This window comes from Branchiostoma floridae, chromosome 18 (genome assembly GCF_000003815.2).
Source record: "Branchiostoma floridae strain S238N-H82 chromosome 18, Bfl_VNyyK, whole genome shotgun sequence".
In the NCBI taxonomy this organism is placed as follows: domain Eukaryota; kingdom Metazoa; phylum Chordata; class Leptocardii; order Amphioxiformes; family Branchiostomatidae; genus Branchiostoma; species Branchiostoma floridae.
In genome coordinates this window covers 14,125,561-14,151,707 of record NC_049996.1, presented here as the reverse complement: position 1 = coordinate 14,151,707, position 26,147 = coordinate 14,125,561, and the positions used below count along the sequence as shown (strand labels likewise).

General features: G+C 43.5%; 1 protein-coding gene across 2 annotated transcripts in view; it reads right to left on the bottom strand.

The window, feature by feature from the left end:
* Positions 1-15,851: 15,851 nt before the first annotated feature.
* LOC118406272 (homeobox protein Mohawk-like) overlaps positions 15,852-26,147 on the bottom strand; it is a 32,632-nt gene continuing 22,336 nt past the window's right edge. For both annotated transcript variants that reach the window (XM_035806206.1, XM_035806207.1), the window contains exons 3-5: positions 18,815-18,971; positions 17,823-18,009; positions 15,852-17,480 (exon numbers count right to left, since the gene is read on the bottom strand). In XM_035806206.1, coding sequence (XP_035662099.1) covers positions 17,032-17,480; positions 17,823-18,009; positions 18,815-18,971 — 793 coding nt within the window. In that variant the 3' untranslated portion in view covers positions 15,852-17,031. The remainder of the gene's footprint in view (positions 17,481-17,822; positions 18,010-18,814; positions 18,972-26,147) is intronic.

The following is a 26,147-nucleotide window of genomic DNA, read 5'->3' as shown; positions in this document are numbered from 1 at the left end:
CTTAACACAGTAAATGTTGTGAACAGCCTTTCCAAATAGCTTTCAGTAGTCATGTCTGCGGACACTAAAATTAGCAAAATCTGCGATTTTTACTATCATTCTGATTATAAACAGAGCTAAAGCTTCATATCCGAATGCATACTCTAGTAAACAACTTTTCTTCAGCTGTTAATTTTACATCATATCAGTATATTAATGCATGATGAGTTATAAAAGAGTTCCTAACCTTGAATTTGCCCAGCTTGGGTGACATCTTGAATAAAATGGGAAAATGTGGGAAACTTTTTGTGTTGATGTATTTATTTATTACATTTCTGTGTAGGAATCTTTTAGACATGATTCTACTGCCCAACAGTTACACATAGGGTTGCCGCATGCAAGCAAATGTTACATAAGTCAGGGTTGGACAAGTCCACTAGCCCGATTGTCCCGGGTAAGTAAAAGAACCCTTCGGACAACTGCATGTCCGATCCCACTTGTCCGAATGGGCAAGTAAGATTTTTCCATGAGTGCACCTCTCTCCCTCTACAGTTCTTTCCGGTTCCATGTTCTGATGTTTTTGTTGTTGTTTTCCCCCTGGTTCACCACCAATTATTGCCACCAAGAAAGCAAAAATACTTATTGAAAATGTCATTTAAATTTTGAGCAATTAAAAAGTTGGTTCGGGGAAGTAATCTCTTTATGTACTTGCCCGATAGCACAAGTGAATTTTAGAGAACTTGTCCAACCCTGCATAAGTAATGCCTTTTGTGACACTGGATTTCAAAAATGTACGTAGTCACTGACAGAAATTGAGACAATGAGACTGGACGTTTGGTCAACATACTGGAAAATCCCTTTCTCCTGGTACTGTGACATTAGGTACCAACAAACATGAATGAATTTGTTGAAACCAGCTGTGATTTAACTAGACATGAAGACACAAACAAATCACACATGCCCCAACATATGGTCTGGTCACCATATTCTACACTGGCCACATACTAGTACTGTAAATGCAGAAACTTTTGTGACGGTTCAAAGTTCGCAGTTTTGGGGGCGGCCGCTTCACCGCAAATTTAAACCACCGCGAACATTTGTCCATAACAGTAAGAGACTACAGTGCATGGTGCTACCGCGAAATTAAAAGCACAGTGAAAAGTCCATTTTCCCTCTATCGCAAAATTAAACCTCCGCGAAATTAAATGCATTTACAGTATCACCCCATACTCAGAATGTCATGCTTACAGGAGGACCTGATCTCCAGGGTAGGGGGCACATGGTCAGGGTAAGAGACCACTGCACCCTTGTTCCCTCTTTAAAAAAGAATGCCAATACATATATCAGGCTTTTAGCTGGGATTTTATAATAGGGAGTCCAAACTTATTGGTGAGTCGCGGTAACTTACTATTGTAGGGGGGTCTGGGGGCATCCACTTTCCATGGTGCAGAGTTTTTGATGATTTTAAGCTAAAACAGTGCATTTTAAGGTATCCTAAGAGGCAAAAATACTGTTAGAGATGTCACAGTAGAAGACTGTGACCACAGATGACCTGGTAGCATCCCTGGTCAATCAGAATTTCATGCCTGTCAGATGATTTTCTCCCCATGCAGTACAGGGCGTCCAGGGGCATGAAATTTCTTGTTATTCTAAGAAAAGTGCGTCCAGATGACGCGTTGACACATGCCTGGCTAAAAGCCTGACATGTATGATTGAAATGGCGACGATCATCTCTTACACAGTCTTAATACTGGAGGTGAACGTAAGACAAACCAAGCCTGGGAAAGAATGGTCTGGATGTATCATTTATTTATTCAGTTTACCACATTTAGTGGAAGGATTGATCCTACGGTTTAGCAGCACTTTTTATTTTCGCTGTTTTTTTCTGTCTTTTTTTCGCCCTCGCACATTAGTTTTGGGGTCTCTGTCTAGAGGATGTCATCCATAGAATTAGGTCAGCGTGGCCTTACTCACATTCAAACTTAGTCTCTACCAGACTCCGAGTCGCTGGAAAAAACATAGAAATGGAACAAATAGAGGAGTAAGCCGGCCAGAGAACTATAGCTGGCTAGGGAACAGCACGCAGCCGGCTATAACAGTTCTCTGGCCAGCTTTTTTTCTACGTTTTTTCCAGCGACCCAGAGTCGGGTAGAGACTACATTCAAACCTAGGGAAGGGCTTGCAAAGGTTACTACTGCACAGGTTAATTAGACATAATCGGTGTGTTAATGTCATTGGCTATGGGAACGGGTGGAGCTGTCATTCAGTCCATTTATCTTGTCACTTTTTAGGTGTTTGATGAATTTGTGTGCACAGGGGGTTCATACTACTGTTTAGGATGTCATGTCATTCACATGTGCTATCAAAGGCTGCCGCCCAAACTGATCTAGCCAGTTTTCAAAAGCTTGATCTGTGATTTCAAAACATGTTCTAGATTCTGTGCAAGTTTGATATCTCTGTTTGGGATTCGGGCAAAATTTATTATTTATTACTGCTCAACAGCTGGTCGTCATTCCATACAGAAGTGCACAAGTTATGACCAGTTCAATACCAAGACATATCACCTCTTTTACACTCTTCTGATCCTATGACGAATCGTAGACAGTCTGTCTATTTACTGAACATTCGTCGAGCGCTGTTTGACGAATACCATCACCCTGGACCAGTCAGTGTTTTGAAGCAAAAACAACTGTTAGTGTTAACGCCCCCCTCCCCAGCCGAACTTACCATCGTCTGTCTCCTTTCCTTCCGATTCTATCACCTCTTCAATGCTATCGTCCTCAAATTCAGCGCTAGGGTGTCCTTGTCTTAGCTGTTGGGTCCGGAATATCTTTTTGAAACCCTCAAAACACATAGAATTCGATTGAACTGACAGGAAAGTGACATGTCAACAAAATCAAGAATCTCAGGTCATCAGGTCAGGTCAGAGGTCAAAAGTTCCAGGGACATCTAGCGATAGAAAGAAAAACTGCGGTAACAGCACGTTAAAAAGCACTACTATGCAGTTTTTTTTTTTACAAAATTAAGTTACACTGCATAAAATCTGCGTTCATACCATGATGGATATGCTGTTAATCTTTAACCATTCTCGAGGATATTTTATCAATCCTCCTTGTCATTTTATTACCGGTATGACCTTCTTCTACATTAACCATCTGTGGATATAAAATGCGACGTCGACCAAGTAGTGTGCGGCCAGAAAACGGGACATACATTAATGAAAAAGGCCATAATTTTCCACATCGACTTCTGCTTGGACTCGTTGGAGAGTACATGAGCCAATCGAGTTCCGTTTCGACTGTTCTTGGCAATCTACATGAAAGGTCGTTCTTTATGAGGGCCATCAATTTTATCCGAACAATCTAATCTGTGTTAAAAGGAGCCGCAACTAAACATTTACTGTCTTTAATAGTATATTCGTGACTATCATTCTCTATTTTCGCACCTCCTTCCACCTGTTTCTCCTCTTGTGTGACCCCTTGGATGTCACCTTCATCAAATTCGGCGCTATCGTGTCCCTATGGCTAATCACTGGTCGCGGAATGCTCCTTTTTACAGCAAAACACTCACAATTCCATCAAAACTGAGAACAAATAGACAAGACCAAGTCTCTCGTAGTTTCAGGTAGCTTGCATACATTAGTGACATCTAGCGACCGAAATACAAAGTGCAGTAGCAACCTGTTGGGCACACGGTCTAAAAGTGCCCCTATGCGGTTCATGTCAAAAATACATAAACTCAAGGTAAGCCGCGCACCCGTTACCTGTGTATCTTATTTACCTGTGAGAATACTAATCATGATGGTGATGCAAAGATAACATTAACCCATTGAAGAAGTTCTTTTGACCGCAGTAGATTACGAGAAATTCGAAACCTAAAGCTCTGGCAAAGTTACATGCGTGCGCATATTCGCAAGGTCGCTTGATTCAAAACAGACACTCCACTGAAGTACTGCAAGTAGGCCTCATTGTCATAGTAAGCCTGTTTAAATTTCATGCGGTGTATCGTGTAGTCTGTTCCAGACTAACTACGCTGGCTATGAGTAGAATAATTTGCATTATATAATTTGCAAATAAAGGCATTTCGAATGTTTACCTTCCCAACTGATTCTCCGGGCCAATTTATAATCTTCCCATTTTTGCCATACCAACGTAGTAGGCCGTGGTGGGAGCTAGTTATGTGCCCTAAAGTTAAGCTAACAACGTTGCCGCCGGCCACCACATCATGTCTATAATGCTATCCTTTATGTCTAAGAAAGCAATTCTTTTATCGCTAGAACGCCCATTGCGTGCTTGATCGACAGTCGGGTATATTGTGCTGGTCAGGACTGTGTGGGTCATCAGGTATAGTACGCTATGAACCTTTGACCTTTTCCGACTGATCCGCGAGTACTGGCTCAGTGTCATCATCATCACTATGTCCTGATTATCCAAATGAGACGGTGCAGCACAGTATAACCGACTGTCGATCTAAATCACAGTAGACAACTCTGTAATCAATGTTTTGGGCCTAAAAGAGGGCTTGATGCAATTTAGTGGAATTTTGCGTGTATTACATTTACAATGGGGATACCGTGGTTGCATAGACAAACGAGTCCGGATTGCTGTAGCCTCACGAAGCTTTCCACGAAATCGTCTTCCGGGAGGGACGTAAAACGGGGGTCCCGTGCTCGAGGAGGTGCCTCGACCACGTTAATCAGCCTCATTACTCATAATGGGTACCTACTGGCTGGCAAAATACACCTGGTGATTATTATTATATTGATATCGAGAGCTCTTGCTCATTGCTAGCGCTGCAGTTCTTCCCAAGTCAGACTTAGTGTGTAATTTTCTTTGAGCCGGCGGCGGCTGGAGAGTAGTGTCAAAACGGAGTTCAATCGCAAGCAATCTGTCGATCGAAAAGTAACTATAGTATTGACCGATGGTTTACAAAAACAGTTTTGAATGCCAGTGTGATCACACATTTGTGGACCACACAGCAGCGCCTCTAGCGGATAGTTCATTAGGTGCAGCACTGAACTCGGGAACAATTTACTTTCGAAATTTGCAAAAAATCTGTGTTTTTTCTCTATTGCATTTCCGAACGATGCATTCACAATAGTCCCGATAGTATCTGAAACAATGTTAGATACGACTTACCACCCGAAACGGACGTGGTGCGTCTTCCCGGGCAGATTATAACCGCTGGATTTTCAACTTCCATGCTCACTCGCCATCTTGAACGGCGTGTATCATCACGCACAGGTGCCACCTGTTCATTTTGTGGTAATTAAGTCTATCATTGGATGAAAAACAGGCCAATAGACAAGCACCAGACATCCAAGCCATGCAAACCTGTGATAATTTTATTATTGTTTGTTATACTACAAATTTAGTTTTTTGCAAATCCTTCAACTTTAAGAAGTCTTTTTTTCTTCACAAAACTATCTTTGACTCATTCACCTTTAGAAATATGACGAAGACTTAAAACAACAACAGTCTGTAATTTTTACGTCGATGTAAGTTAGACATCCAGGTAATAAGATACGCCAAAAATAGTTACTCAAGCAACTGGATATGGTTTTGAAACGTCTGACCGTTTCAAATCCATATCCAGTTGCTTGAGTAACTATTTTTGGCGAGTCTGTAATTTTTGTATACGTAGACATTAACTGCAATGATAATATATTTCGCTAAGCGGCGCTTTTGAGTCGTGGCTTTTGTGCATACACCCAATAACTCCAGTAATAGGTTCGTTTGCAGCAGACTCTTAGACATGTCATACTTAGTCAAGTCTGTCCATGGAAGGCATTTGTTTCGAGGACTGCCAAAGACTTGTCAAACTCTTAAGCTTTGTATACAGGCAAGCAGTGGCAAACAGCTCAAACAATAGTGAAGTTATAACAATTAAGTCCGCGTCAAATAACATTGTCACAGTCCCTCTATCATCATGGACACTTCCAGGCTCATCAAATAACACAGTGCCAAAACATGTGCCATAATAGATTTACATTTTCCAAACATATCACATATGCATCACAAGGTATTATATATAAAGATATGACACGAGGGGACATTGTAAATCTATACAGCACAACATGTCCAGCATGTAACACAGTCACCCTCGAGAACAAGAATATCGATCAGTATCGGTGCATCATCGATGTTGCCATATAAATAATAAAATCAGTGCCAGTCATGAACAGAGACGAGGGTGGATACAAGCTGAGCCACGTCTGGGATGGCATTCTTGCTGCTGCAACGCCACCTACATCGGCTATAAGTAGCAGCAAAAAGTAGTTCCCGTCATTCCACCCTGATGATGGTGTCTGACAGACACCGAAACGTCGGAAGTAAGTTATTTTCTGGTTGTGCTAAAAGAACCTTACTATATGAATAAAATATCACACGTTACTCACTGAAGAAAAAGTCGTCCGTTGCCATGGCAACAACGATCCCTGGCAGTTACATCACCGTCGTGTTCACGTGCTGTAAAAAAACCCACCGGGATTTATCCTCAGATCGGCCGGCATGTCTGGACAAATTCCTCTTCCCACGAGCAATTACCCTGAATGACTTGGAGAAGTCTCCGCTGTGGCTGGGTACCGACGTGTTTCCTTTCTGTCGCACGCGAAGCCATAACCTGGAACCCAGTCTCCTTGTGGCTCGGCCTACCGTAGTTAGTGCAGGCTTTGTACGGACCTTATGCAACTCTCTCCCGCCGGGGATCGTCCACACCCGGTAGGATTTTCACGCGATAGGATATAGATAATTAGCCGACCACAATCAACTTCCACTGGGCAAGGAGGTTAAAAAATCAATTTAACCTCCTTGCACTGGGCAAGGTCTAACCGCGTGAAAATCCTACCGGGTGTGAATGATTACCCCGACGGCTGAGAGCTTTACAGACCTTTACAGGCCCCGTAGAGAGCCTGCACTAACTACGGTAGGCCGTGCCACAAGGAGGCTGGATTCCAGGTTACACGAGAAGCCATTGTTCGGCGGGATCTTGATTACAGCCGAGCGGCACAGATGGTTCGTACCACAACAAAGGTCGCCTCACACCGGCATCCGGCTACACAGCCGCGCTGCGTTACCAGATAACCATTGTTCTCATGACGGAATTACTTCTGTAGTTATGTTTTACCCGTAGGCAAAACATGTTTTCGCTATGTTCTTTATCATTCTTTTTCTTGCACCTGCAACTAATCAGAGTTTAGGTTAGACATCATATCTATTAAATCTTTGTCAAAAGTAAATCATATCTATTATTATTATTATTATTATTATAGCTATTATATGAACCTTTTTTTTACTCACACACAATAACACAATATATGGTATAGTCATCAAGATAAATCATGATTATGTCAATCACCTGGTAAAAATACAAGTAGGTGTAGGGTACATTTTTACTCACACACAATACTACATGGCTAGCATAATGCCATGTATGAGGAAAACATTTTGCATTTTCGCGAAAGTTTAGCCCTTCTGGCTTTATATTTGTAATTGCCGGTCAGGCTGTTGGTATGTCCTGGCATACTTGGCGGACTTCCAGCTACCATAAAGTCTGCATCAATTTGGCGGGTATAGCGACTAGCTAGTCTCTATAACAGACCTGTTGGGGAGCTGGAAAAATAACATGAAATTGGCCAAATAGCCTTTGTGTAACTCTATCAAACCAGCCTGGATTCCAGACTGTTTCCAGGGCCTATATCCTATCTCTAGGGCCAACATGCCCCCAAGGAAATTATACAGCAGTTCTACTGTTAGTTAGACCCTGATAGAAATTATTGAGATAGGGCCGGAGTCTGGTATCCAGGCTACTATTTGCCTTAATTTTCTGGAAACCCTAGGGAGCAAATGATCGTCTACTAAGTTCTTGGAAGGCGGAGTCACTATAAATTTTACTTTTATCTTACTAACCTGTTTCTCATTAGAACATCTGCCTGTGATATCTGCGATGACATGATATGTTTCACGCGCTTCATTGATTCATGATGTACTGTCTGGTACTGGACAAGATAGTATGCGCTCCGAACTATAAAAATGGTTTATAAATATCTCTCTTAACACAATAAAAGTACAGCGACTTTCATAAGGCTGCTACAAATATATATGTGAACAAACCTCAACATTGTTACAGTTTTCAATGATATATCTTCAGATCGTAGAGAACGTTAATCTCCAAGCAGATCCTACGGTGGCGTAATGTACTATCAAAGCCGGCCAAGACGGGTTATAGCTTGCCAAAGTGAGACCATTGGCCTATTCGTTAGCGTGGCGTAATATATAGTATCAAACCCACCGTTTAAGAGAACGTATCACTATCAGGGCGTAAATTTCGTCTAAATCTCCGAAAGCCTTGTGGGCTCAGAGATAAGCCGTAATGTTGCGTTTTTTTCTTGAACCGATACCTGTCGAACCTCACTATTTCAGGAGGAAGAATTCACAACAATGAGGTTGTCTGGGGTTAGTTTGGGAAGAAACAGAACCTAAGACAAACGTTTACCCTGGCCCCAAAACGCCACGGGACGCTGCCTCGGCTCGGAACGCCGGGCGAAGACTAACAACGGCGCGGCACGCAACCTTATATCATCCTGGCACTTGGGGTAATCGCTTCCACCTTGTTGGCACCGGGTCTTGGACCGGAGAACGGGGTGGGGTTAGCCTCTGGCAGGCTACACAGAAAACACGCCAGAGGAGTTAGATGATGTCCGAGGATTATAGTTTGCGACCTAAGTGTAAGTTGTAAGTTTTACTGCCACGCCCCCTATCGGACTGTTGTTAACTAAGTAGCTATATATATAGACGTCTAGACAAAATCATGAAACCTACTTGCTGTTATAATGAAAGTATCGTTAGATTAATGGTTGTTAGATGAATGAGAGTATTTTGTATGAAGTTGGGTGAGTGAAGGGCGGATATTGACTGGCTGTTTACGCAAACCATAATATGGATACATGTTTTGCAAAGTGAGAAAGACGAAAATAGGAAGACTCAGCCAAAGAATGGTTGAATGGGTTCTTGAATGGTTGGAAACTGTTTCTGGTCTTCATCATATACCACTTTTCGTGAAAATGGTGAAAACAAGATTATATACCAGCTACACCTTAGCAGTATCTTATTCTCTACCTGGTAACCATATATGATATATATATATTCACCTTGACGAATAGCAAAAGGCTAAGTTAAGAATAAAAGTCTAGTTAGCCTAGGAGTGAAATTACAGCCGGCGGGATAGCTGGATAGACTGCAAAGACTGACTGTCATCCAGCTGACACGTCTGCTTGGAGTATCTATCCGTGTTGTAGTTTGTCTTACACAACCCCACCCCGTCAGAACAGTTTATGAACCGTCCCTAACTACCACACCTGGCGCCCCGCATAAGCCCGCCACGTGTGGTGGATCGCCCCCAGGGTGCATCAGTGATAAGACGGGGGAATACTACCTGTGTCTCCGGGGGACGCGTTGGTCTTCTTTCTCAAATCGTTCCTGACGTTAGGGTCACCACGGGTCAGGAACTGTTGTGTCTCACAAAAACATCTGTGTGGGGAAAAACGCAGATTGTATGTCAAACCAAATACAGGATATGAAACATAGATGTAGATATATATATTTGTAGTGATATATGTTATGGATCTATAATTAGACTAGAACTTCAATGATGTGATCTGTGTCTTTGTTACATATTTTGTCTGGCCCTTCCCTCTTCCCCCATGACCTCATTGAAAAGTGCCCTGCAGGCCGATTTGAGGTTTCGGCTTGATAAACAAGGTTCAAACAAAGTCAAACAAAACCATACTTCCTACAAAACTTTTAGATAGTTATCATAGTACACGTATTGCAACTAGTTTGCTGTATGGTTGAAAGTCGTTTATGTAATTTAGACCTTGAAAGCAGTGCATCGAGGTTTCTAGAACGTTTAAGACACATTTCATAAAATGAAATTTTCCTTTCTTTTGACAGATGAAAGCCATCAACGAAGCAGATCTTTGCAATTAGTCTCATTAGGTTTGAATAACTCACTCGTTTGGGCTGGATAATCCCTCAGACTCCTGCGACGGGACCGCGGGAACATGTATATCAGTACAAAACGTTGTTCTTCCCAGCGTAGAGGATTGGGTGGACATGTAACTGGGGTGGTATTCAGTGTGCGGGTCCTGTAAGTGGTCAGCAGGCCTGCGGCGTAGGCGACTAGTCCTAAGATCCAATAAGTCGCTGTTGTTGTTAGACAAGTTCTTCCCTCTGGAGACCGCGTCCTTTCACTTGTTCTGCGCCGTGTATCGCACTTACGTTCGCTTTTTCTTTCACTTGAGTCAAGATCTGCATTGTGCACATAAGTATTATCATCATTGAGTAGACATTGCGATTTTCTTCACTTCTTTGAGAAACCTCGGGCGACAGGATTGCCCATTTGTACAATGTGTGCCTAGTTAATCGCGTGTAAATTGCAATTTGTAATCAGATGTTGACAGATTGACCCTCCTATTGCTAGATCTATAAGAGGGGAAATGTTCGGTGTGGGTTTATGTTCGAGTTTTGGGGGTGACCTCTTCGCCGTTTCCCCCCTCAACAGTACCCGAATGTCAGTTTCAGCCGCGAACTTAAATCCACCGCGAACACCGCATTTTTTACTACCGCGGAATTAAATCCACTGCGAACATTTCCTCTTTTTTGCAGTATTTTGATCTAGTCTCTACCTTTACTAACTATGAGTTTGACCACCAGCGGGTTTCATTTAGCGTGGACTCTCCCCTCCCTTCTTCTTTTTGCAGAATCCGTACCCCCTTCGGAAGGCCTTGCGAAGGCTATCTATTATGTATACTAAGTTAGTGCCAGAGTTCAAGTTGAAGAATGGTGATTTTTAAGATGCACTGAGGAGGTAGACGAATGCTTCTATCTATTACTAAAGAAGGCTATGGTATGATCAAGACACAAGAAGTCAGGGAGACCTGACCTAATTGTTGAAGGCAGGCCAAGTGTAGTGCACGTGGGGCTCCAACGTCTCGGTCATCTGGGTTGGATCAAACCTCGCGAGATTTACCGGGATGTGACGTTGACAGATTGGTTGTCACGTTCGGGTACGACTGCACTTCACAAAATGAACTACTGTAAATGCAGAAACTTTCGCGGTGGTTTAATGTACGCGTTTTTTTGTGGCGGCCGCTTCACCGCGAATCAAAGAGCCATCAAAAACCACCGAGAGCATTTTTTCATGGCAATTAGAGACTATAGTGCATGTTGCTACCGCGAACTAAAAACCACCGCAAACATTTTTCCATGGCAATTCAATAGAGACTACAGTGCATGGTGCTACCGCGAACCTAAAACCACCGGGAAAAGGGGGGGGGGGGGGGACAACAAGCCTCCACCAGGACTTCCCATGGGGGTGCCGGGGTAGTAGAATTCGGCAAAAAAATATGGAAATTGACCACTCGACTCTTTATGTTCCTCCTCTGGCTGCGCGACCGACCAACTCCACCGGTATCAACACTCTCCTGGCAAATTATTCTCCCTAGTCAGTCTAGTAGAGACTAGCCTAGGTGACAATGACCCGCCTTTGAGTAAATGAATGCGCCTGTCAAACTTTAGAAACAATCCAGAGTGTCACATTTTCGTCCATAAAAGATAAAAAGGTGAAATGAAGTCAGTCACTTTCTGGTCTATATCAGATACTGCTAAACGTTAGGTCAAAGTCGGGTACCTGTACTTGATAACTCCCTGTGAATCATGAATGACTTCAGTCGTGGATACGAACAAGAACCCTGGTCTGTTCAAGATAGCCTGGTATCCAGCCGTAATATAGCTTCCGAGTCTCTTCTCTCCTCTCTGCAATTACAGATACAATTGTATAGATGTACTAGCCTGGTTACCAAACCCCGGCCCGATCTCAAGTATCTATCGTACCAGTCTAGAAGCAGGCGTATCATCTGGATGAAAATAGAGAAATTTGGCCAAAGGGGGCCAAATATACAGTTGCCATGGGATTTCAGTCTTTTGCAGGCTATCCAGCTATCCGACGGTCGGTCAGTTCACTACTAGGCCTACTAGACTTGTATTCCTAAACTAATGTCCAAAGTCCCCTCATGATGACTATTGCACCAGGCAGGAGTCTGGTAGAGACTGTTACAAGCAAGTCTTCGCTGGTTCTGTTCCCTACCCCGGCTCACCGGAACAGTAAACACAGCTGCATGGCTGTGTTCCTTGTAATGCAGACCTCGGCCATTCAGCGTGACACGGACCCACAAACAAAGCCAAACATTCAAGTTCAGCTTCTCCCTCGGCGATACCGAGATTGTCCAAACATCGCCTGTGCTAAAACATGTGGGGTGTGGTGCTAACGCAGAAACGTGCCAGGAACCGTTTTAGGAATGGCTGTAAGAACTTGGTCCTACAAGTCTTCTCAATACATGCGGAAACTTCATGTTCTTGCTGCCGTGTTTCTATTGCACAGATATCCTTTTATTAGTCTCTTCAAGTTTTTGTTATGCGTTTAGCGATTGTCGTGAAATCAAATCATAAGGTTTGATTCTTTTTCTTTTGAATTGACTCTCAGGTATGTTCTTACCCGATTTTCGTCAAATCATGTGTGTGTGTGTGTGAGTGACTGAGTGAGTGAGTGTGTGTGTGTTTGTCAGTGTGTGTGCGTGCGCGCGCGCGCGTGTGTGTACGTGTGCGCGCGCAGGGGGGGGTATGGCTTCATCCCCCCAATGATGTAGAAATGATCGCTCCCCAGCTATGTTGAAGATGAGACAGTGTTTACATTTGCAGGTATCGTCTGATTTCCAGACGAGCGTTTCTCTCTAAACAGTTTTGGTGGCGGGCCGGTGAAGTGCGAGCCGCAAGGTTAATCCTCGCCAAGACGGCCACAAGGTGCGGTGTCATGCCGACAGCCATGTTCGACAGGAATCCCTGCAAAAATAAACATGTCCACCCCGTGATACATCTCCCACTACCGTGTTACTCCCGCCAACGTCTTCCCAACCTGGCCAGCCCCCCCTCCCCCTCAGTTCACGGAAGGTCATTACTTGACTCTTCGAACTCTCTTTTCCTGGCGGACACAATGAAACTTCATTCTATTTCAAATGGATTCTTAAAACCTAGAGCTAGAGAATACGGCTCAAACAAGAAGCGATAGCAAAAAACTAGATCCTTGCAGTATCTTTTTTTCTCGTGAGATGTTTATAGGACAAAGTTGGATTGAAGGACATGTTCCATATCTGCGCATGATCATGCGACAGATTACCGCAGATGAAGTTTATCAATCTGTAGGAACAAGTAAAATGAGGAAAGAATAATTTGTCCGGTTTCATTTCGCCACGCATCTTCCCAAATGTCATGGTTTATATGAAACACACAATGCCAAGAAATACCGCCAGCAAAGGAACTGAAATCACATCTTCACTAGCTTAAGACCTGCCCTACTCTAGCTGTCCATCAGGCATCTCACGCCAAAACTCTACAAAAAGCTGTACAGTAAGGAGGCTAAGATTACACGAGAAATGTCAAGGTCAAAGGACAAATGACCTTGGCCAACTCCATCTTGTTTAAACCGCACGTTTCTTCGAATGTGTCGGCCTGACAGTGGCTCGGTCGTAAATCTTCCCGGCGTGCGGTTTGAGTGAAACCACATTTCCATGATCACCTCGGCCTGGGGCGTCCACTTCCAACGTTACATCCTGTGCCAAGGGGGCTAGCCTCTATCAGGCTCCACAGGACGGTTGAAAATAAGTAGAAATTGGCCAAATAAGACAGAAAACACGACAGAGAAGTTATATGGCCGAGGAGTGCGTTAGGTCGCAAACTGTACTCGTCAACCAACTCTTCTGGCGTGCTTTCTGTCTTATTTGAAAAATTTTTATTATTTTTCTACAGCCTGTGGAGCCTGGTAGAGGCTAGAGGGAGCCAGCATACCGAGAAGGTCAGCTCTACCCGGCGCCACATATGGGGCACACACCGTGTAGGCCCCGCAGGGTGAATACCGTACACACGGCATGTTAGAGGTTACTGTGTTAGCAGCGACAAACATGGTACACATGTGTTATTCATGTTCCAGGAACGCAAACCAGACTTCTCAGCTGGTGACGGCGGAACGGATTTGGCCGAGACGTCTGTTGTAAATTGTTACATTTTTCCAGTCATCGCGACTTTTAATGACCTTTATTTTCATATGGAAACGATAGTACTGTAAATGCATTTAAGTTCGTGGGGATTTAATTTCGCGATAGCGGGAAAAAGGATTTTTCGCGGTGGTTTTTAATTCGCGGTAGCACCTTACATTGTAGTCGTTGCGTTGCGTAAATGTTCGCGGTGGTTTCAAGTTCGCGGTGAAGCAGCCACCGCGAAAATCGCGAACATTAAACCACCGCGAAAGTTTCTGCATTTACAGTGCTTCGCAATGACTTGAAGAAATGCAAATGCCTTGACGCATAAGCTTCTTTCAAATCTTATCATGACAAACGTCTTCAAATCTTCTGGCTCTTCCTTGCTTTTCACACACAGAATGCAAAAGCTAGTGGTTGTACAGTGTTGTTGAAGGGCAGCATTTTGTTAAAATCTGCCATCTCTGATTGTCTGATACGTTCTGTATTGTGTACTTTTTGCATTCCTTCTAGATCCTCTTGTTTAAGTTACGTGTAAATATGATTTTAAAGGTCCTACAAGAAGATGTTGAGATCCAAATAAAGTCAAAGTTTAGCAAGAAGACAGGCTGACTCACCCAAACATGACACTTGACTGAACTTTCGGTCTCTGTCGTGTTGTGCATTCCGGAAACGCCATATAACTTAGGGGTCAAAGGTGAGACGTGACGTAAGTAGGGTCAAAGATGCCCGAAAGTCTGTACGAGGTTTAATTACGTTACGAGTAACTTTGTGGTTCAAACTTCAAAGTAGGTTATTTTCATCAATAGTTAGCAAACAACAGTTCGTCTTTCTTTTATAGCTGTTGGACAAGCTTTGATCCAAAAGGAGAGGAGCAAGAAGAGTACCCGTAAGCCTGGTCATTAAGTACTTAGACTCAACTTCAAATTCTAACATTTTAACCTTTATTACGTCAATGACGGTTCCAGAAGGTAAGATACGCCAAAAGGCAGTCACGTAAGCAACTGGATATGGTTTTGGAACATTATAAAGATTCCCAAACCAATTTCAATTGCCTCATTTTTTTTACCTTGGAACGGCTTCTACGTTGAACACCGATTTTAATTTGACGTACCGGATTTTTTCCTACTAATTATTGTCTAATTTTTTTCTCCTGAATGGCTCATAAACTGTGTCCTTTTGGAAACCAAACGTTTTAAGGGGCCATCCAGTCGTCTTAAATGAAATAAATACGGATAGGACAGCATTAGTCATTATCATATCCTAACCTAACCTAATCCTCTTCGCTCCCTTTGGTGGAGCATAAGGCACTGACGAACTTCCTCCAGTCCTTCCTATCTTGGTCCATCCATCTAACTTCATGCCAGGTCTTACGTGCTGCCTTCATCTCCCCTTCAACCGTCCTTCTCCAGGTCCCTAGAGGCCTGCCTCTGCTTCGCTTCCCTTGAGGAGTCCATTTGAGGGCGACATAAGGGTGTCTGTTTTTGTGCATACGCAGCACGTGCCCCAACCACTTCCAACGTCTGCGTTTTATTTCCTATTATCATATCCACGTCACTATAATAATACTTCTCTGTTATCAGACAATCGTCCAAATGAAATTTTAACCTATGTATATATGTATATAGTACTTAGTCCTAGTAATGTGTAATATTTGACTCTTGTTATTGTGTGTTTCAAATGTAAATTGAATGCAATTCAGTGGTCCCACTGCGAATTTTCAATAATGTCAAAGTCAAAGTCAAAGTAGGACATCACTAGATAAAACTGACACAACCACAGCATCATTGAAACTGAAACTCAAACCCCAATATTTATTTCGTTGTTTACATGAGACACAAAACACGCCAGACAACATCTTGTAAAATATCAATGAAACATAAATAATCTCGGCGGAAATTACATGACTTAAAAGAGATATTCAAACGAAGAAACGAGAACAAGAAACTTAGCGTGGATCATTCGGGATCTGGTAGCTGAGATACCATCGCTCGATCGTGATTGGTAGATAACATTAAGTTGTACGTATGGCACATTATTGGCCATCACTGATCAAATCCACCCTTCTTTATTTCTAGTAGTTTCGACCAAGTACTGACATAAAATTTTATGTATGAACTGCTCAATCGGCAGTATTCGTCGAGGATATACAAGGAAAAAAGATGAACTTGAACAAAGGTTGCAGAAAAAAGAGAATATCATATTGTAGTCAAGCGACGAGCATTGTACAGAGGCAGCCAGTAGTTGTCAATATGGCGAGAAACCGTTGTTAGTACTCTATAAAACTCCCATTGGAAAGGTATTTGAGTTGGAATATTGTTTGTTCTGGAAGACCAAGCTGTCAGTAAAGGTGGCTGAGGAAAACAAACCAGTTTTCTGTGTTGTTGTTTACGTTTAGGTCGCGAGCCAGCGCGGCCGATTTTCCGTCATCCCTTGTACCTTGTCCCTCCAGTCACCAATGACACACAGCCACGTCACGGAACGTTCGTCCAAATAACCAATCGCATCGCATTTCATCTTTCAAACTTGTTCCTCGCTAAGTCACCAACCAATCACCGCTGCCCTCTCACTCTCAGTCCAAAGTTGTGTCCAATCATATGTAGGCATTCTTTCATCTGAATACAATCCTAGTGGTTCTAATGATGGCAAAGGCACGTTATTCCGTCTGCTCAAATTTGGTCCCACTTTTCCACCGACGCCAGATATTGGTCGTTCAATGGAAATAAAGCTGATTTGTTCCCCAAATAAAACCCTTGGAATGAAGTCTTGGTCCTTGGAAAAGACGTCGACATTTGGCAGTCTCTGGCGAGTCACGTTGACTCTTCAAGCAAGAATCGTCATTGGTCCGCGAGCTGCGTAATCGTCTTCTAGACCAGTTCGTTGTATTTACATAATTCGGCCTCAGTCAGGTGATCTCACGCACCAATCAGCAAGTCGTCACACATGTGGGTAACGTGACGTCATCCTCACGGACAGCCGCGACTTCTCGCGAGACTTGTAAGCGCCATGGCCGCGTCTATCTCCTTCCAGTGCAACTCCTCATCTTCAAACACTGGAGACGACCGCGGCTCGCCCTCACTCGTCGGGCTCAATCGGACGCTCCCGTCGCTCCCGAAGCTCGATCGGAAGCTCCGAGCGGATTCCGACAGGTCTTCGTAATCTTGGGAGCTGAGGGAGCCGGATTTGTCGTTCCTCCTCGCGGTGCTATGGAAGGAGTCGTTGAGGTACCGCTGAAGGATGCTGTGCTTGTACTTGGTGGGGGAGCTCGGCTCCTCGCCACTGTCCGGGTACCTCGGGATGGCGTACCTGTGGTCCAAGTCCTCGGTGGGGGAGGGGGGCAGGGACGAGTTGTTGCTGTTCTCGTCTCGGTCTCCTTTAAAGTGGGGGATGATGAGATTTCCCTTGCTGCCGCCATCTTAAAAAGAAAATAAGAAATACAAGTTAGATTTTGATTCGTAGCACTCTACCAAAGAGCATTTAATTTTTTCAATCAAATGTTATTGGTGGGGGCTTGGTCTAACAGATTCTACTTTGTAGCCTTTACGTCTCTACTTCGAAAACTACCGGATGCAAAAGATAATGAATGACTCAGTGCAGTTGAAGTGACTTACGAAGAATTGTTACCTAACACCCCAATACAAGTAGCCCGGACACCATCCTCTTTTGCTACCGCTGTCTATATATTTTCGCGTGATTTCTGCGGTAACTACGGAGGATGGTACCCAGGCTACAACGGAAGAAAACAACTATCCCTTACCGTGATCGCCGTAGTCCGAGTCCCCGAAGTCATCCTCGTCACTGTCATCGCCCGAACTGATGGACAGCAGCTCCGCGTTCCCCTGCACGTGCTTGTTGTACAGCTTAATGCGCATGCCCCAACTCAGGTCAGGGTCTCGCACCGTGTTCTTCAGCCTCCGCCTCGCGTTGGCAAACCAGTTGGAGACCTAAACAGACGACGTTTGTTGGTTAACTCAAGACCATGCTATTTCTGGTGGAATGACGTCAGTATACACTTCAAATAGCAAACACTCAAGCAACTGGAAACGGTCAGAAGTTTCAGTTAGCATCCATCTTTCCTCAGTGAAACTGAGGATATCCTCAGCGTCACAGACCAGAGGTAGTGAATGCTATCTGAAACGTCTGACCGTTTCCAATGTCATATCCACTTGCTTGGGGAACTGCTATGTAGCGTACCTTGTTACCTGGATGTCAAACCTTCATCCACGTACCAATATAACACTTCTTCGCTTATTTAAGGATAAATATTTAAATTACAAATTCGATAAGATCAAGTCCTTAGACAGACACGCCCACCTTTACAATTGTATGGTCCAAAGGACCAAAATGAATTGTTTGACCAAAATGAAGTGTTTACTTCAGATAACATCACTTACAAGTTGGTAAGTACACGGGCTAACGGTTAAGGACATGTCAGGTCTGTCTGCATGTTACGATAGTGCTCTGAATGCCTGTCGATCAAAAATAATCAAAATGGGGCGACATAGCCTTTCTTATGCTTGTGACCCCCTCCTGCAAAAGTGGTGTGTACCTGATGTCACTGCTGGAGATAGAAGTGTCATTCATTCTGTTAACAAGGTCGTCGGAGTTCGTCCGAAAACTTGAACTATAGGGGTAAGTTTCATAAGTGTTGGAAGTAAAATCTTAGCACTTTTCTTTAATGTATTCTACCAACACAGATGAACTTTCATTCTAAAACAATCGAATGGTTTTGCACACGGCACTACTCACCTGTACCAACGTCATCTGTGACGTCAGAGCCAGCAGGATCTTCTCTGTTTTGGTTGGATAAGGGTTGTCCCTGTGCTTGATGAGCCACTGTTTCAGCGGACGCGCCATGTCTTGCATAACCTGCCGCTTGTGACGAACTCGGTCCGAATTCCTGCGCCTAACGAAGAAGAATAAATATCATTAGTTGGCAACAGTACAGATACACAAAGTGACAACAGTTTGACGTTTTGTTGATATTTAAATCCTTTTCATCCAATTAGCTTGATTTACCTACATAATTTAGGAAGAAATTTCAATTTGCTCCGAGGTAATGTGTTGGTATCAGTGGCATCAACATCTGAGGAAATCTCCTGGCAATATGACGATGCCGATTGAATTTTTCCGCCTTGGTTCAGAGACGCCGGCTTGCTATCTTAACCAGGGAAGATACCGGTATTTGCCCTTGGGCCACCCCGAGACACTTCCCGGGAAGTCCTCAGAAAGACCCGGTTAGAGCCAAGTGTTGAAACGGTGCCAACTTAGGCCATGTTGATTTAATTATATGGATGGCATACACGCAAGCGTCAATTTACGACCGTTTCCACACACACACAAAAACTTTAAATTGTACAAAACTGCTTCAAAATAAGCAAATATATACCGTGATTAGCAAAAATTAAAACGTCTGAAAACGTATACTAATGTCAAAGAACATTAATTTACAGGACCATAGAAGATGTGAAAGAGCAAAAATGAAGAATCTATTGTTCTTTGTGTTCAGTCATTTGTTCAACCTTCCGACCAATTACATTTCATATGAAGGCAACATTTTGGGGGGGGGGGCTTTATTCTATTAGCACGCTTGCATCAGATTTTTGATTCCCAGAGGATGTCATCCATATGATCAAATGAACATGGCCTAATGACCAACTAAAGGACGTTGACCCCTGTCTAGCGTGACTTCCAGCCAACGTAAACTTGACATCCATTAAACTCGGGATATCACCGGGTACACGTCATCGTTCGATGACAGATTTTGCGTACCGCCTGTTTATAGTCACAGCACATCATTAAAGGTCAAGTTCACATCAAAACGATCTCCAACAGAATTATACCTCAGGATCGTGACATTGGGGGGAGGGAAACAGGAAAGACGGAGTTGTGATATATCTTTTGGCTTCCTCCCCTGGAAATCTGACACAGTTGTTTATCATCAAATCATTTTTCTTCGTGCCGCCTGCCGTCCCGAATGGATTATGGGGTGACAAGCGACCGTGGAAAACAAGCAAGGAAAACTGCGGAGTAAGACGCGAGACTTGGAGTGATGTATAAACACGTCCCAAGTGGTCAGGATACTGCCATGGAGCCTGGTTTGATGGAAAACATGGCCATACACCAGTCTCCATTCACACTGGCGTTCTCAAAGTTTCCCAAGCGGTTTGAAAATGCGGGGTGTTCAGACTAGTTTGGATTGGTTACATCATACACAAGTCATGGTTTGTTCCTGCTAATGGTAATGACATGCTTGTTTGACGCAAATATTCTGGTGATCACTGATTACACTCGGAGTCGCATGTAGTTCAGATCCACATGGACATCCACATGGACGGCATGTAAATAATGCGTTTCGTTTGCATGTTACAGTGCAGTACGTCTGTGTAAAACTAAAACGTACAAACGCCAACGCGCATTCATACTATCATCGAGAATGGCTTAACTAGGATTTCTCTGGACTACAACAATAACCATAAACCAGTGTAATTGCGACCTTGCGTGCAATAGTTTACTGGCACTGGTACCACTTACTTCCACTAGTTCCACGTTGACATTTCAAAAGTTTCACCTTACTCATATGTCATGTTTGCGGAACCTTTTTAGTCCAAGTTTCCAACAGCCGGAACGAAACAGCTCTGCCATTTCGACGAACGGAAAAACAACAATGGAAACGAGAGCTAATCAATATTTCCTATATGACTAGTAATAGGATCGTCCGTTGTTGCTATGGCGTTTTTGTCGTTCTCTTTCCATCCTAAGACATTTTCTTCCTTCACAAGTTCCTTCCATCCACCATCTCGATCTCTCTCATTGTTTCTCTCGCTCTTTCCGTTCACCTCACGTCGACTTAATAAAACCACCTGTTCAATCGTTGTAAAAATGCCAAGAATGCGTCAGGTCTCCTCCAGCGCACCGTAAACATACCGTCTCCATTTAAATGTCACCATATCGTTGTTGACCCGCCGGGCCACGGGTTGGTATGGGGGTCTAATGGCCGGAACTTGCAGTCAGGCAACGGAGACATGTAACGTGTCAACGTGAGCCCGGTTACGTCAGTTTGTATACGGCTCGTTTTCTCAAGCAAGGACTGTAAAGGGTGAGAAGTACTGTGAAGGGTGAGATGTCCGCGGTGGTTTTAAGTGTTGTCGGTACAACCCAGAATCTAGAGTTAGCTTTTAGAGTTATGCAGACTCTTGTCTATTGCCTGCACTGTATGCACCCGTCCATGTTACCTGCAATTAGCCCACGGACAATAAACTACATATATTCGCGGTTTTCGCACTGATATCTCCACCGTGAACTTAAAACCACTGGGAACATTTCCCTTTTTGTTTAAAGGTAAAACCCTCCATAGCGGTTTCAATCGCGAACTTAAAACCACCGCAAATACACCATTTTCTTCCTACTGCGAAATCAAATCCCCGCGAAAACTTCGCGTTTTACAGTAGGCAGATGCTAACTCAGCGGTTTCAAACGCTCTCGATAAGTCAACGATCTTCTTTTTTTTTACTAAGTCGTCCTAACCGCCGAACCCTACGCACTGCACTGGAGAGGAACATAAACTGCTTTCGTGTAAACGTTGTTTGCGGTCACTTGTTTAATTAAGTGCCTAGCAGGAGAAGTATGTGTGATAAGCAGTGAAACGAGGTTCATGCAAACAAAGCCCGCAGAAAATAACAAAGTTCCAAACGAATACTCAATTGTTCATAGGTTAGTTGTAATAGCCTCGAACAGGCTCCCCACATGTGGCCAAATAGGCGGATAACACACCAGAGGAGTTGCCCGATCAAAGACTTCAGCTAGCGGCATATCCTCTGACGTCATATCTATTACAGTATTTGGCTAATTTCTACTACTAGTATTTTCTAACGACCAGTGGAGCCTGGTAGAGTCTAAAGCTAAAGTTAGCGACGTATCGTCTAGTGCGATATCCGATATCTGTGTATTCCATAATTTGGCTAATGTCTACTATCTTCTGGCGACCTGTGGAGTCTGGTAGAGGCAAGGCCGTTATTCATATAACGTCCTTGGTAGAGGCTGACACTGTAACGCCAAAAATAGAATACACTTCAAACTTGCTTGAAATGTGGAAATCCCTCCCTTTCCTCCCACACTTTGATTGACTACGGCACACTTCCAGTCGCTACCGGTACCTATAACCTCCCCCCTCCTCTCCCACCTACATCTGGCACACTGTCCTTACAGTAAAGTTACACCATCTAGCCCTTCTCTCGGAATGTGTCATGTCAATTGTCACCCCACCACTATGTGTGCGTTGGTCATGTTTTACGGCAAATATTCAACTTCTGTGCGATGTTCTCCTCTCCCAACACAGACGACCCGGCCCAGGAAACAAGACAACTTCAGACAGCTGTGTTATTCTGTCGCTACGTAACCACAGTGTAAGTGTAAAAACATTGTCATAGATCTAACCTTCTCTCTCTTTTTTTTTAGAAAAGTCCTGGCAAACAGGAGTGCTACACATGTAAACCGTATGGCACATAGAAATCACAGCAAAATCAGTCCAATCACAAGAGGAATTGTCAAGGTTCGTAGTCTTTTTAACAAAGAAAGAGAAAAGTTTGAGCCAGCGGTTACTAGTACTGGTACTACGGAGGATGGTACCCAGGCTATACGTTCTCTGACCGGTGACGGTCAGAAAATACGGCTGAACGAACTTAATAACGATTTTCAGCCCAAACATCTGATTGGCTATTAGAAAAAACACATGTGTGCATTCCATAAAAATCAAGTTCTACATTGATGAACAGAGACAGGAGACAAACTGAAGACATGAACGATTGAAGAGAACAGTCACAAGTTGTGCTTCTCGCAAACATGGTGTAGGTTACAGTCATACGGGAAATATGTTTAGGGGCCAAGGCCTCTGAATACCGGAATTACACGTGTTGTCGGTACAGCCAAGGACTAACAGCTAACTTGGGAGGTCGCATATAGGCATAGCGCCAAACCAGGGAGAAGGGAAAGGAGTGGGCAAAATGAACGCCAACTTCAAAGTCATTAGGGGACGTTCTTACGAAGTGCAAGGCCAAACATAGTTGCCTTTTAAACTTTAAAGCACTTTTTCGAGGGTCTGAAAGATGTATTTCGAGAATTATTCCAGACCATCTCTAGCAACGTCCTGTGCGTCTTTGTTTGAGCAAGGACGTTATATGAGATTGGTTTGAGCTACTGAAGGTAGCTAATGACCATGTTTATCTCATGCAAGGTCTGTCTTCAAGCAGACGTGCGTACTGGCTCAGTCTCAATGCGTTAGACGTGCCTTAGTACGTAGTGCATTGTGATACTACTAAAAGTATTCGTCTTCTCGTAGTAAATCCTACTTCTGCTTGGAGATTTCGTCACAAAGACGACTAGATAGTGTTTCTGTCTCGTTTGAACTTCAGACGTATTTGACGGATTAAGGTCAAGTGCTTCGGAAGTAACCCCCCCCCCTTCACGTACCGCATATTGATTCTTTCCACTCGCGTGTAAGGGGATGGATTTCAAGTGTTTTGTCTCCCTACAGAATCAGGTTATGTTGAGGAGATCCTGCGAGGTATGTGCAAATATTGGGCGGGGTCCAAGCGCCCGTCTCCCGAGGAAAGTCACGTTTCGGGTCGGCGGCTGACGTCGGAGGGAGGTTAGGGGTAATTACATGGAGCGGATCTCTCAGGATTTGTATAATGTCGTCTCGCTTTTTATTTGAACTTTGTTTATTCACGTGAAGATCAAATCGGCTTTGTATTGAGGTTATGACGGAAGAGGTAAGGGTCACACTAAAATTACATTCAGTCCTAATAATCGTGACCGTTCGTTTTGCTTTGTGTGGCTTTACAATCCTCTTCCTAACAATTAAATCTGAGAGTCCGGTATTAAAGCTTTAAGGTTACCTTTGAAACGTCTTTGAAAGTATCACCTCCTCCTTCTTTTCCCTAATATATTTGTACTGTTTATAGATTAAGAATTACTGAAAATATATAACTTTTAAATAAGAACTAGGCGTCAACTATTAAGAAATAGTCAAGACATGAAAGTTCATGGTGACGTCTTGAACAGTGTAGTGTTCCACCTTCCCCACCTTTAAACCTTCCAGATGTTGTACCGTACATGTCTGTCCGATCATGTCTGCACAGACGACACGCTCACAACGTGATGTTCCGAGGGGGGATTCAATTGTGCAAGTGAGTGGGTCATGGACTGATGGAGAAACTTTCCCCACATTATTATACTTCTTTCTTTTGATTATAAGTTATCGCATTCTAAAATAATTTTTGCTCCAATTTCAGCAATTCCTATCTACATTTTAACAGTATCTTTTCCTCGACCTGATAAATCGTTACATTTAGTTACAAAATAGTATGCACTTTATTTTCATTTATCCTCTCCCTCATCAGTCCCCCATGTGAACAATGGTAGACCCCAGCCATTGCTACTGACATTGGCATCCACCATTGGCTTTGTCATTGAAAAAAAAAAGGAATTTAAACCTGCAGTTCTCCTGAAAGATTGGTCTTTAATTCTGTTGTGTCTGTACTGTGTGACCCGAAGTGTGAAAATAATCGGCCGGGGAGTTAGAAGCTAAAAGGGGCACATTCCGCAGCCGTTTTGCCTTTAAAAACCAAACTGAAACCACATGTGAGGTTGGAGAGGTACCTGTGCTTCTCCAATCCGCGTATGTGCTGCGTGGCCCCGACCACGCCCCAAATCTTCAATTCTACGCCCAGTAGAAACGCGAGAATAACGTGTTCCATATGCTAAATTTGCTCTTCACCTTCGATCATGCAGTGATGAGTAGTTTGCCATGTTTGCAAGTCTACGGCATGTTTTGAGGCAAACGACAAAAGCGAAGCACCCAAAAACGTTTATCTTGTGCAACAAACCATCTTCTTAAGAAGAGAAAATTGTCAAACGTCAAGAAAACGCATTGCTCTTTGATCTTGGTGAAAATTTACGACATGCTTATCAGTTGTAATAGTGTCACGCTTGCACAGTGCTCCAGAATTTATTCCACGGAAAGTTCACACATTTTTACGCGAAATGTACCAAAGTTTCCTCAGATTTTATGAAGGGCCTTGTCTTCTACGCTTATATGCATTTCCTTACCTTCAACTTGCCTTCTACGTGGCAAGTTGAACGTAAAACATGGTTTTGGGCGGTGCCAAGTGCATGTTTTCAGTCAGACAGGCGGTAGGACGAACTCGCCCCCCTCCCCTCCCCCTATCCCACCCGGAGTTGCCCCGTACAACCTGGCCGTCTCGGCTAGAATTCGGGATAATGTGAAACACGTGGGTCGGGTTTTGCAGGGCCAAACATTGCTGGGTACATTCAAGAACATCGAACATCCACCGGAATCCTCTGGGGACCACTCAGAAGTGTTTTCATATGGAGGACGAATAAAGAACTTCTTACAAGTGCTAAGGACAAACCATTCATAACCAAAGGGAGGGGCTGAAAATTAAATCATGTTTTTCTTATCAACAGTTAAAAGACTGCAATTTACTTCAGTTTTTCATCACCGAAAATAAGTGGCTAGTCCCTTTAGGAATAAAAGAGAGAAACAATTCTAAAACATAAAAAAAAACATAAAGCTCATCTATTCTACTGAAGTCAACAAAACATTTAGAAGGTACGCCGGCTTTTGCTATACAGAAGTGAAGAAACATAAAAAAAACCATAAAGCTCATCTATTCTACTGAACTCAACAAAACATTTAGAAGGTACGCCGGCTTTTGCTATACAGAAGTGAAGAAATGACATAATAATCACTACAGCTTACACGGGCGTTGCATCGAACTCTTGAATAAATAGTCACATAGCCGAACAACGTGAGGTCTGACCGCAAAAACACGACTCGAAGCCGCAGCGGTATTCACCCGTGCTGCGATATCACCCCATGTACTGTTGACTGTCAATCGACCTCCTTCTGAATCCATTGACCTCTGGTGACCCCCGTGGCAAAGTTAAAATCAAAGCCACGGGGCGACTTTTGACATTTCCGCGGAATAACAAAAGTGGCTCAATGCTCCATTCTCTCTTCTCTTTGCTTGGAATTGGTGATTTCTTTTCACGCTGTGAC